Source organism: Betta splendens, chromosome 3 (genome assembly GCF_900634795.4).
Source record: "Betta splendens chromosome 3, fBetSpl5.4, whole genome shotgun sequence".
Classification (NCBI taxonomy): Eukaryota; Metazoa; Chordata; class Actinopteri; order Anabantiformes; family Osphronemidae; genus Betta; species Betta splendens.
Window position 1 is genome coordinate 13,779,624 of NC_040883.2, and position 12,102 is coordinate 13,791,725.

At 39.0% G+C, this 12,102-nt stretch overlaps 4 protein-coding genes across 4 annotated transcripts; all 4 read right to left on the bottom strand.

Moving 5' to 3' along the window:
• Positions 1-498: 498 nt before the first annotated feature.
• On the bottom strand, positions 499-2,894 carry LOC114852765 (cytochrome b-245 light chain). Its single transcript, XM_029145394.3, has 6 exons — positions 2,736-2,894; positions 2,433-2,502; positions 2,043-2,117; positions 1,880-1,963; positions 1,672-1,753; positions 499-1,214 (listed from the first exon to the last, which is right to left on the bottom strand). The coding sequence occupies exons 1-6, from the start codon at positions 2,791-2,793 to the stop codon at positions 1,026-1,028; spliced, it is 558 nt and encodes a 185-aa protein (XP_029001227.1). The 5' UTR covers positions 2,794-2,894; the 3' UTR covers positions 499-1,025.
• Positions 2,895-3,226: 332 nt separating this feature from the next.
• Positions 3,227-6,482, bottom strand: mvda (mevalonate (diphospho) decarboxylase a). Its single transcript, XM_029145146.2, has 10 exons — positions 6,272-6,482; positions 6,115-6,185; positions 5,724-5,838; positions 5,482-5,628; positions 5,098-5,297; positions 4,860-4,934; positions 4,558-4,776; positions 4,199-4,314; positions 3,926-4,034; positions 3,227-3,605 (listed from the first exon to the last, which is right to left on the bottom strand). The coding sequence occupies exons 1-10, from the start codon at positions 6,345-6,347 to the stop codon at positions 3,525-3,527; spliced, it is 1,209 nt and encodes a 402-aa protein (XP_029000979.1). The 5' UTR covers positions 6,348-6,482; the 3' UTR covers positions 3,227-3,524.
• Positions 6,483-7,229: 747 nt separating this feature from the next.
• pdcd5 (programmed cell death 5) lies at positions 7,230-9,771 on the bottom strand. Its single transcript, XM_029145147.3, has 6 exons — positions 9,584-9,771; positions 8,686-8,726; positions 8,356-8,417; positions 8,185-8,276; positions 7,939-8,010; positions 7,230-7,847 (listed from the first exon to the last, which is right to left on the bottom strand). Exons 1-6 carry the CDS (start codon positions 9,647-9,649, stop codon positions 7,800-7,802), a joined length of 381 nt encoding a protein of 126 aa, XP_029000980.1. The 5' UTR covers positions 9,650-9,771; the 3' UTR covers positions 7,230-7,799.
• A 241-nt stretch (positions 9,772-10,012) lies between these two features.
• On the bottom strand, positions 10,013-11,353 carry uraha (urate (5-hydroxyiso-) hydrolase a). The gene is made up of 4 exons (XM_029143857.3): positions 11,152-11,353; positions 10,754-10,893; positions 10,543-10,678; positions 10,013-10,368 (listed from the first exon to the last, which is right to left on the bottom strand). Exons 1-4 carry the CDS (start codon positions 11,203-11,205, stop codon positions 10,279-10,281), a joined length of 420 nt encoding a protein of 139 aa, XP_028999690.1. The 5' UTR covers positions 11,206-11,353; the 3' UTR covers positions 10,013-10,278.
• Between the last annotated feature and the right edge of the window lie 749 nt (positions 11,354-12,102).

Below are 12,102 nucleotides of genomic sequence, written 5' to 3' on the forward strand. Positions count from 1 at the left end.
AAGACAGAAAATACAATAAATTGTTTATTTTCAAATCTTATTAGTAACTGGTACCACTGCTACTTAGTAATTACTAAAGACATCAACCTGCAATAGTTATAATATGAATCTATGCAGATTATCTAAATCTATAAATTAAAGTATATTGTTGGTGTGTCAGCATTACAGCAAATCAAAGGGGAAGTGCTATTTTACCTTAACAGTTACCACATGCACTCCAGCTGCCTAACAGGTCAACTGTGACCAACAAAAAGAAAGTCTGAGAACAACATGTGCAGCCATGTGCAGCAAACGCCTGACAACTGACAAAGACCCCAGACGTAAAACTTGTACCTTTTCTACCATTAGCTAATAAATAATACAAATGTGACACACAGCCTGGGAAATGATAAAACCTAGATGCTGCAATGTAAAAGGAGGAAGTTGCAAGTCTCATTACTTTAAATAGTTTCCAAAAAAAATGGTACAGTCTCATGTCAAACTGAAAACAGACAATGATTCAGCTGAAATAGTTTATTTACAAAGCATACAGAAAAAATAATACCAACTGGTTAACAACAGCCTTGTACAGCAAAAATCAACATGCCAATTATGACGGAGTCATGAACTGAGTGTTCCTACAGTTTACTAAGATAGATCTATGCGTGGAAGTAAAAGAGCTTAAAACGGAGCAAGGAAACTGTACTGTAAGAATATCAACATACATATTTTTGACTGGACAACATTGGTGTGTGGTTGCCACTTAGCAGCTATAACATTTGACTGATCTACAGTTGCAGGCTATTTGGTATAAAATGTTAATCATTGTACCCATCCTCCCATGAATTATTTCATATTTCGCAGTTTGTCCGCAGGTTGAGGTATGAAGACGTGGTCCCAACATGTTGTCCAGCCATTAAACTTCAGAAAACTATAGATGTGTCGGTGCTGTGCATGTCCCACTGCGACTCGTTGACGGGTCCAGTTGGACGCTCCATCTGAGCAGGTAGTGGGAAGGCAAACAGCTTCCAGGGCTCTGAAGCCGCTTACTCGTCTGTGACTGTAACAGGGTTGTCGTACGCAGATCCCTCCAGGTCATCCACGCGCTTCCTGCGCAGCTCAGGGGGAGGTCTTGGCGGTGGGTTCTGAGGAGGCTTCTTGATGCTTTCCGGAACTGGCTTTCGGCTCTCCGTCTTTGGAACAATGGGCTCCCAGTGCTCACCTCGGATAGCCGCCTGCAGCAGAGAGGAGATGGCTTGAACTGCAGGCCACTAATAGACGGCTAGAGTAGGATCCAGTTAGCAGCAGTAAAACTTAATGTGGTAATCCAAACAACATCAATAAAGAGGGATGACGCCTATGTTTCAGTCACAGTTGTTGTAAACAGTACAGCGTACAGCTTTATGACTTCAGACACCCTGGCATGTTTTCCATCCCTGCATTTACAGGACAGCGAGTCTCTAGGACCCGGGTCATCCTGGTCTTTGTCACAATGATAGTCATATTTAGAGCCGGGGAATTCAGTTACACCCCCGACTTGTCCGATTTCAAAACTACAAGGTACTTTCACAAGAGGTACCAGTAATGATACAATATCTTCCTTGTAACCATTTCCTTGTTTCACTAACTGCTCACTTCCAGTTGCAGCTGACACTTACATGAACGCTGAGATGTGGTTAAGAAAAAACTTACTGCAAGGTATATGATGCTGGCAATACCGAGGCAAACGCATCCAAGGAGAGTAGCAAGCATGAACCCGCTTGGTACACAAAGTCTGAAAACCAGTGGAGAAAGTGGAATGAAGCCTACGATGACAAGTGTATGTGTTGCTGTGACGGAAACAATGATTGTGAATGATAGGAATGTAGTACGACGAACACAAGTATTCTAACAAACTCACGCAGCATGTAGAAATGCTCTGACATAGTAGTTCCTTGTCAGAGGGCCAAAGGCTTTTACACACACAGTGAAGCAGAACTGGCCTCTGAGAGAACAAAGGAACACGAGTGAGCAATAAGGAGTCGTCCCAGACGCATCACACTGCGTTATACAACATCACCTACGTTCTCGCCACACTTGTGCCCTTGGCCCTCTTGCTTCTGGGATACTCAAGCAGACACACGAACACTCCAGCTGCACTGGTGAAAAGTCAAGGCTGTTTCGTCGTACGGGCTTAATTAAATCAAAAATTGGGACCTGACGTATAAATGAGGCTGAACAAGTTCAGCGGGAAAGTAGAGGATGAATGAGCTCATTGTTTCTGATAAAAGAGGAAACGTGGTAAAAATGCCAGCTGGAGAAACCATGACATGTTATCACTGCTGTCAAAGACCATGGAGACAGATGTGTTTCATGTGGATTAAATCCCAATACCTTAAAAATGGGTTTTGCAAAATAACACTCAACATCAAAAGGAGACATAAAAATTAAAAACTAAAAACTGCAAAGGATACACTGAATAAGCAGCAAACTGCCAGCCCCTGAACTGGCCCGCCACTCCCACAATGCCTCCAGTAAGAAGAACTGAAAGAAGGAAACAGGAAGACGATAATAAATCAAACTACATAGTTGAACTTAAAATTAGATTTATTTGTTATTTCTTTCTTTATTTTTTATAATGTTATAATAAAACCATTTAGTAAAAGTAACCTGTAAACAAAAAAGCAAACAGCAAGATTTTCTAAATTAATTGATTAATTAAGGTTAATTGCACATCTACCAGCAACTTTCCGTCACTTTATAAACGTTATACTCACTGAGTCCCGAAGCCAGAGCCTGCTCATTGGCCCACATCGCCCACTCTATTTTCCCCATCGCGTTCACCCAAACGGAGCCACAGCAGAGAGACGGACCTGAGCTCGCGACTCCACAACCAGTGGTTTGTGCAGCCGGCGTCCAGTGAGGTGTGTAAATAATCGGGCTGCGGCAGCCACGCCCCCTGTCAATCGGCATTTCCCAAAAGTACAACGCAACAAAAGAAACAGGAGGAGCTGAACACCTGGTAGATGACTAACTACACAGGTAAAAGTCTTCCAGGAAATTTTTATCTGCTGGAGGTCTAAACATATCACCTTTATCATGAATGAATACGTGACTTATCTTATTCATGGATGTACAATAACTCATAAGTGAATTGTAAAGTGCATTTACATTTCTAAACATATTGTATTTTAAATCTAAAGAAAAATACAATAAAAACCACCTTTTCGGTGACTCCCCCCAAAAAAGCAGCAACCTCTTACTGTGGATGTGACTAAAATATACTTTATTAAAATTCACACAACAAACATTAATGAGAACAATTGTCTGTTTTCGGAAAGCTATTACATAAATAACTGACAAATAATTCGTAGAAATTTATATTAATAAAAGTTTTTCCAGTCACTGAAATAAGTAGTGAAAGCAATAAGACTGAAGTAGTAACAGCTTCAGTGCATTTGCAGTCTTTTGATTTGCATATGACAAATGAAAATCTGAGTTAAATCTCTGCTGAATTGGATTTATTATTACTTAGAGATACATCATCTTTTGAGGTTTAAAGGGCATCACACAGTTTTCTTAGGCATCCCATCAGATCCGAGCAGATGCTGAGCAGGATCCTGCACAACACAAGGCCCTGGTCCAACCTAGAAAACAAAACACACTCATGTAACTGAATTCTGTGTGTAAGTGTGTTAATATCTACAATCTGGCTTTAAAGACACTGTTTAAATTTACACTTTTCAGAGGTCAGAGACTGAATCAGCTGCCTGAAATTGCCTCATTCCACCGAATGAACTTCTGCATATCACAACCAGTGCTACAGTATTTAACTGAAGTACTGCAACACAGCTTTACGTAAAAGCAAGTCAAAAGGAAATGAAGACAAAAAAGAAATTTCACATTCATCTATGGCGACACAACCAATAACTGAAGTAAGTCAGAGAGTAACAGTGAATGTGTGTACCTTTGTACTAATAATGTAACTTATTCCCCTTGGCATTGGCTCTAGACCAATACTCTGCTTCAGCTCCTCAGACAGAGCAGCATGGTTTACTGGATGGCCCTTAATAAACCTGCAGAAGAGAAAAACAACAGTTGGTAATGAATTGCAAAGAGGCTGAAATAAAGACATACTGTACAATAAAATGTAAAGCAAATCATCAAGGTACAGGAATTGAATAAATCTACTTAATTAACAACTTTGGAACAATGCTAATTAGTTTGGCTGTTAACTCACTGTCCTCCATTGATCTCTGGAGGGAAGAAATGTTGAACCACCTGGACAAACTCTGGAACATGTTGCTGTAGAGTGAAAATCACAGCATTGGGCCCTGCATCAAAGGTATAGGCCACCTGCAGGGATACAGACCAACGCTTAGTCTTATGTTTTATTGTTATTTTATTTAGTCTATGTGTGCTTCCATTCAGTTGCAACTATGATTAATTTTTTTACTGTCAGTGCAGCGCAGTAATACTGTAGCTATTCCAAAAAGATTTGTAGTCTAAATAAGATAATGAGACACAAAACACTATTATAAAAGCAGAACTACACAGACATTTTCTGTTTTTTCAGCAACACAATAGTAGAATCCTCACCCTCGTCTCCCCATAGTGACTGTTGTACCGATGGACCAGGTTGATGACCTGATGTGATACACTACTGAGGTAGAAGATTGGAGGGTATGTGTCAAGGCAGGTAGCATGGAACTGGTTACTATCCTTCATGGTTAGTTCAGCAAATGCAGGAAAGTCCTTTCTTTGCACTGCTTCATTCATTTCCATCATTCGGCCCGGAACAACAGACTCAGCCCTGTGCTGCAGACACACACAAAAACGTGAGAAATAGGGCAACGCCCAACCGTAACAGAATAGACAGTTGCATTTTTCATGGTTACTACCTTTAAGAGACTGCTTGTTAGTACACTGGTTTGCATTCCAGAGGTGCTGCCTATGGGTTTGCGCTCAGCACTGGCCTATGAGAAAGCACATTAAGTTAATAGTCAAGACCTATTACATAATAAACCTGTCTTTGAAGCAGTATACTGTAATTAGCAGTACAACAAAACATAGCAACACAATTATGACACGTGTTTTCAATCGCATTGTGAAGTCCTTCAGACAAACAACCATACCCACCACAAGCACAAGGATTCTGAGCTCAGGCCAGTGAGTCTCTGGTGCCACCTGCTGGGCTACACTGTCCTTGCCATCATCTTGCTGTCCCATGAGCCACTGGACAAACCCTCCATACATACTCCTGCATGCGCTGCCTGAGCCTTGACGAGCAATTCCAGACAGCTCCCCTTCTACGCCAAACAACCGAGCCAGGGTGTAAACTGTACACAAAGGAGAGAAGAAGAACGAAAGAGACTGAGAAAACGTGGAATAGGAGCTAATGAGAGATGTACAGAAACTGCACTGTGGATGCAATGTTATAAATGTGTAGAACCAAGCTTTGTCGCTAAGCAGTGAAACTTTGTGCCAGGAGTCACGATAAAGAATGGGCTAACACACACTCACCTAGACAAGCGAATCCAGCAGCTGAAGAGGCGAGTCCAGCAGCAGTGGGGAAGTTGTTAACAGAGCAGATGTGGACTTTGTGAGACAAACTATTTGACTCCACACCAGGGTCTCCATCGTTACGTCTTTTTCGTGCTAATCGCCGAACTACATACAAGACAGAAGAATGACTTTGTAGCCTGCACTCAGAGTAAAAACTAGCGGTTGCTTTTGGAGCAAAATATTAATCAGACAGGACTTACTCTCTTTCAGACAGGATTGAAGTCTTGGATGGGTTATGTCCTCCTCTTTTCCGTTGAGCCATATTCGATCCTCTTGAAACAATCTGCTGGTTGCAGCTGTTGTGGTTGTTTTCAGCTAAACAAAAGAAAGGGAACATTAATATCGATCTTTAGCTATTTTATCACCAGTAAAATGTCAATTTAGCCGCAAAACATTAGTTGCGAGATATCTATATATTACATTATACCATTATTGTGAACATTCTCCCAAGATGAATGAAACGGTTAACAATAAAGCATTAGAAATCTTCATGATAAACGCAGCTGTTCTTTGTAGCAGTTAAAGCAGCACATTGAGGACGTTTGTTCTCACATTCACAATAGATCCATCACCAGATGTTAACTGAAATACCTGGTCTTGGTGCAGCGTGACACTCAACGATGAGTTAATGGGCAGAATTAACTCCTCATTTCTCTTCCCCCCTAAAATATAAATAAACGTATTAGATTCTATTACCCAGAGATGCACAACACGAACTAAGCTAAACGCAGAACGAGGTGATACTTACAGTACTTGATGACAGCTATGTTCACAGGGGCGGTGCATGTAACTGTGTTTGACGTGTCTAGGCAGTCTTCAGGCATCGCTGCTTGGTTAGTTTAACAAAGTTTTAATTAAATAAAATGAAATGATAAGACATGAAAGAAGTGCACTACTCCTGTCGCGTCCAACTGTCACAGTCTAGCTAACTTAACCTCGCCGCAGCTTTCCACCAACGTGCTTCCTAATTGGGTAGCGCCACCCACGTGGCTAACCTTGCTACCAATTACAGTGGAGCAGTTTTGACACAACAGTCTAACTAGCCAATGGAGAATCATCTGACCACGCTCATGCGAAAATGGGGCAAGTAGATGGACCGTCCCCTTCAGATTAGATTGGTGGAGGATGGGATGTAAAATCTAAACGTAAACAGAGGCTCTAAAAAGGTTAAAATCAGTGAAAGAGAAGGTTAAAAAACCTCCAGTACTGTAGTTCGTCATCCAATTGAAGTTTTATTACTAGCTTTGCTTTTTATTTTTAAAGAGAATGTGGTGCATTCCATCTGCCAGAATAGAAGTTATACAGACCACCTTACTTATAATTTAACTTAATATCATAAACTAAATTTTGAGAAAATGGCTGCAAAATGAAACAGCGTTTATATAATAGACAAATTGTTTAATTAATGGACAAACAGATATGTTATATGTTGAAAGGCTGCGTAAAGTGTAATTTATCTACCTATTAAAATCTTGCAAACAGATAAAATCACCTTTCTCTTATGTTTATTATTTTAATAGTAGTTGGATACATTTGGCAAACTTGTATTTCAAAAACTTAAATGGCAGATTTATTAAGAGGTAGTGAATCATGCATACAGGAACAGTGACCTATGTTATGTCTAATGCTGTGGAACAAAATTTGTGTAAAATCCCAAGACTCTTTTTACTATACACATAAAAACAGATTTTTTAGGACTAGAAAACCAAAGTTTTAAGGCTTTTTATTTTTATTTTTTACAAAGCTATTGTATAAGATACATAAGCTAATAATGAAAGAAAAATCAGAGGGAAACATTCTATGAGATGCTGGCCCTGAATAGAAAACAATGTATCCACAGAACAGTTGAGATAAAATGCATCAACAGCAGTAAGTTTAGCCTTTTATCTAGTTTTTTTAATGTATGAATCGATGTATATATAAATCAATGCATGAACCAGTGAAATAAAAGAAAAAAAAATCTACATACTGAGTCAAACAGTGTCATGAGTTGTCAGAGGTACAAGGCAAGTAGTGGGATTTTCAATAATTGAATACCACAAAAGGATATTATTTTATTGTGTATGTTCTACTGCTTCCCACCACCAGGTACATCACAATGTCAACTTATATAATTGTTTTTCTCTCTTGCTGTTTAGTTTCCAGAGGCACACAGAAGATAGTGTGGCATCGCTGCATTTATCCAAAAGAAACACACTTGTCAGAGACGCGTGAGATGATGAGTCCCAGCGTATCCTCCCCTATTTCCTGCCTTGTTCCAGGGCTCCAGTTCAAAGTTAGTAATCGTCTTCATCATCAGAGTCCATCACCCTCCGTCTATTGAACTTATGAGCACAGGGCACAAAACATTTAAGTAGGATAACCTGACTAACATTAGCCGTCATTAAATAAGCTTGACATCTTATTAGAACTTACTGTAACCGTCGTCTTTTTCTCTGTTTGCTGACTGACTTTTTCTAGGATTTCAATTAAGCCTGATTCTGAAATCTGAAACAAATAAAATCTGGTCATTATGTTGCTGAAATATAATAATAATAATAATAATAATAATAATAATAATAATAATAATAATAATAATAATAATAATAATAATAATAATAATAATAATATCACCAACAACATAAAGCCCTTCTCAGGCATCAAGGTTAGATTTAGTTTCACCTTTCCTCCCAACTTCCCAAAACGAGCCATTTGGATGAGATAATTTTCAACTGAATTGGCCTTTTCTGGCTTCACTAATGCAAGATTGCTCACTGAAAAACAAGGTAAACATGATCATTTCTCAAGGAAAAAGACCAATGGACCAAAATAAATTTTTGAGAGCACACTTACACCTGGCACGAGCAGACTGATCAAGAACTTGAGCCAGTATGGAGTTCCTCATGTCTGTTTCTCTGTGAAATAAAAATAACAATGTGATACTGATGTTATATTTTATACCCACAACAGTAGTAAATTCAGAGCACAAACAGTAAACGTACTGTAGTAAGTGTTGCATTAACCATTCAGACATTACAACAACTTTACACATCCCCAGTCTAGGAGTCTCATTAACAGAATTAAAACATACAACAGTGAACCTAGTGTGAAAAAAGCTAAATAAACCAAATAAAAATATTTGTCAATATACTTTTTGGCTTGTAAAGCAATTAGAAATCCCACCTTTGTTTGGCCTCTTCTCCCTGCTGATTATCTGAAGCATTCTAAAAGAACATATAAGCAGAAGCATCACAAGTAAGTGATGAAGGCACAACCTTGGGTTTTATGATGTGATTGATTTGGATGTATATGACAGATTATGTGTGCTTCCCAAAACGTTACTGTTCCTATTACCTACTTGCAGTGTTTTGTTTGATTATTAAGTCAGACATTGATTCTTCATCTCTTTGTTAATGGAGGTTGGTGAATTTTGAAAAGACCAAGAAAAAACTCCAGCGGCCTTTCTTGATGTGTTGTAAACATATGATAGAGTCTAAAGTTTGGTAGTGATGGAGTGTTACATCAAATGGGGCTACACTGTATTACAACATATTAGCTAGTATTAACATTGCAGGCACCACTAATTGATCTAACCGAGTAGTTACACATCGTTCTTTATGTTTAATACCTGTCAAACAGACCAAAATGTTCGTTAAACTGTCATGTCTACGGTTGCTAACGACGTCAAATAGTGCATGAAAACAATCAAAGCCAATTAACTGTCCATGTGCGAATCCGCATTTAACCCCCGATATTATAATTTGGTTAGGTTTCTACAGAAAGTGTTCAGTTATACTCTCATCAAGCTGCCACATCAGGGGTGTGTGCATTGGTAACTGTCAGCTAGCTCCTGTAGCTAGCAGTGAAGTGATGTGGCGTTTTATCTAAATAAGTAAACGATTTCATGTTGAGGGCGTTTAGCGTATATATGAGAGAGAGATAAACGTATTATCCTACCAACAGTTCGTTTACATGAGCTGTGTTTGCTGGTTTAGCTACACTAGCTAGCTGGATACTCAGACTCAGCATCTCCTTATAAGGTGGGAGCAAAGCACGCTTCCCAGCTCGTTCCAGTCCTTACCCCTTGCTTTGCCTGTAGTTCCGCCATCCTCTGCCGTCTGATTGCCTCTAACTCGTCGTCAGCCATGGTTTGTATTAAAACGATAGACCCAAGATGCTGAAAAACTAGACAAAGTGTAACGGCAAGCTCACTAAACTCCCATCAAGGCAAGGCCTTCCTCGCTCAGGGGAGAGTAATCAACGCCGATCGGAAACTATCAACACAGACCGAGCAATCGAGCACAGAGTTACCATTACGCTCACTCATTGGACTAAAGATGAAAGAATACATCCGTTTCTAGAAATATATAAAATAGAAGATTGTTAAAATTTATAATTGTAGACAGTTTCATAATGGAAACACAATAAGAGGCTTTATCTTTACAGATTTTGTAAAACGTCAGCAGACAAACTAAAATGTTTACAACAGAAAAACACGATAAGTCAGATAAGAGATGTAAATGCATTCACGTATGTTTTATTGACTGCGATACATCTTTTTAAAAAGCGCAACAAACAAACAATTGTTTATTTCAATGAGGTATAGAACTTTATTCAAATAGAATCATTACATTGTAGTTTTGACTCGGGACCTCTCGTCCCTATGGATGGTTTTGGCTTTTTCTCAGGTTTTACCTGTGATGTGTTAAATAACTGATAAAACAGTTCACTGTAGCATGAGAACGTATTCAGTCTCAGGAGTTCTTCACACGTTTTCTAGCTCCCTCTGTACGTACTGTATGAGAAACGGCTCAGGAGCAGAGGGACATGGTACTTTTGCTCAGGGTCATTTATAGAGAAGACAATCTGCATAAAAAGCAAACATAAAATCAAGTTATGTTGATGTGCATCCAATGGGTTAGGACACACATTTACTTCTGCAACATGCACTGTACAGTATATACAAAGGTTGCAACATGTCTGAAATCACAGCTGAGGATGTTAAGATGCCCACACATAACATTTTAATAATTCTCTCACCTCTACATAGGGATAAAAGCTGGTCTCCCCCAAACCAGTCCAGTACTGAGCAGTGTCAAAATGCATTCTGTACACTCCAGCTGTAAACAGTTCTTTTGTGATGAGTCCTGGGCAACGTCCATCATTATTAGTGATGCTAACAAGACAAGAAATGAGTGAATATCTATGAACAAATATAATAAATTTGGAGGTCGATTTGACCAGTTATTACCCAGTGGTTATCAAGCTCCAGGCATTAGTGGACTGGTCTTGTCTATAGAGGCTGAGGGTCATGTTTGACCCAGGGACTCCCATTGCAGTATTTAGCACATGGGTGGTCAAAGGACTGGGTGAGTTCGCCATTGCTGTGATCTATGGACGTAGGAAGTAAGACTTTTAGTCAGTTTAAATCTGAGTCAGACATATCACTATATTTAAATATTAATCAGCAAATGTGGACGTATGGGAGTATTTTGATGCATATTATACAAATTTCAGTGCTGCATTAGTTGCTAATAATTTTGAACTGTAAAATATTCATAATCATTATTTATATATTGCTGTGTATCAGAGGTAAAACAACATCTGTATTAATAGATTACATTATATATTGACATTAAGTTTTCTTACCTTATTATCTGGAGAGATGTGAGCCCTCAGCTTCTCAAGCCTGTACGAACTCATGTGAATTTATATATAAAAGACAAACTGCGTCAGCCGCTGAAACCGAGAAATGTCATTTTATGGTTATTCAGCAGTATCAGATTTCTATCGCACTGCTCTCATGAAGGTCTGAACACTGTCCCACTGAGTGCGACATTCAGAACACGTGCTTATCTTTTTGCCAACAGAAGTTCAGTTGTGCAAGAATTTATTTTTTTCTCTCCAGAACTTTGAACTTTGTGGAAATGGACGATCAAAGGGAACGGGTCTGAAACCAAGGCCCCTACAGATCAGCACAAATGGTACAACTTTGTCTGACACTTGTATGTTTGACTGTAGCTCTGTAAATTCTTAGACCCCAAATGTACATAGTCTTGCTTAAATTATATAAATGAAAATACAACTTTGGTTTGACATGAGCTGTGATTCGTACTGTCCAGTGTTGTGGTACCTGTAAAAAGTGTCAAGAAGCACAAGTCTCCAATGATTATGTTTCAGTCTCACCAACCAACCTTCGCTGCTTCTGATCCCAGAACAGTGGTTCACTGTGACTGGTCATATGAGCGTCATTGCATTTGATTGCATCATTATTTGTCTGCATTCCCATAAAAAGAAAATATGATTGCAGGTACAATATTTAGTAGATGTAGATAAGACACATGTTCTTATCAACTAGCTGGTGTTTTTGATGTACTGGCCACTCTTATTCCAGGCAAACAGATAGTGATTTCATTTATCAGACTGTCATGTGGCTTGTGTCCTCTCTAGCTCAGCACTTCATAGTGACATATTTGTAACTTATGGTTCTATTTAGAAAATGCACATAAATAATAAGTCACAACATTTCCAAACATTTGTTGCTTGTTGATTAATTTTCCACCACTCTAGCATTTTAGAATAAAAACACACCACCATGAA

Excerpts from the sequence above, each read along its gene's own strand:
- LOC114852765 (XM_029145394.3), bottom strand. The coding sequence starts at position 2,793 with ATGGGGAAAATAGAGTGGGCGATGTGGGCCAATGAGCAGGCTCTGGCT. Across the intron at positions 2,118-2,432 it reads CAGTTTGCTGCTTATTCAGT|TGCAGCTGGAGTGTTCGTGT; the intron begins GTATCCTTTGCA and ends ACTTTTCACCAG. Across the intron at positions 1,215-1,671 it reads CCAGCATCATATACCTTGCA|GCGGCTATCCGAGGTGAGCA; the intron begins GTAAGTTTTTTC and ends TCTCTGCTGCAG.
- uraha (XM_029143857.3), bottom strand. The coding sequence starts at position 11,205 with ATGAGTTCGTACAGGCTTGAGAAGCTGAGGGCTCACATCTCTCCAGAT. Across the intron at positions 10,894-11,151 it reads ACATCTCTCCAGATAATAAG|ATCACAGCAATGGCGAACTC; the intron begins GTAAGAAAACTT and ends CTACGTCCATAG. Across the intron at positions 10,679-10,753 it reads TGGAGCTTGATAACCACTGG|CATCACTAATAATGATGGAC; the intron begins GTAATAACTGGT and ends TTGTCTTGTTAG.
- pdcd5 (XM_029145147.3), bottom strand. The coding sequence starts at position 9,649 with ATGGCTGACGACGAGTTAGAGGCAATCAGACGGCAGAGGATGGCGGAA. Across the intron at positions 8,418-8,685 it reads GGAGAAGAGGCCAAACAAAG|AGAAACAGACATGAGGAACT; the intron begins GTGGGATTTCTA and ends TTTATTTCACAG. Across the intron at positions 7,848-7,938 it reads AGAAAAAGACGACGGTTACA|TTCAATAGACGGAGGGTGAT; the intron begins GTAAGTTCTAAT and ends TGTGCTCATAAG.
- mvda (XM_029145146.2), bottom strand. The coding sequence starts at position 6,347 with ATGCCTGAAGACTGCCTAGACACGTCAAACACAGTTACATGCACCGCC. Across the intron at positions 4,935-5,097 it reads TCAGAATCCTTGTGCTTGTG|GCCAGTGCTGAGCGCAAACC; the intron begins GTGGGTATGGTT and ends GCTTTCTCATAG. Across the intron at positions 4,315-4,557 it reads GTCACTATGGGGAGACGAGG|GTGGCCTATACCTTTGATGC; the intron begins GTGAGGATTCTA and ends GTATCCCTGCAG.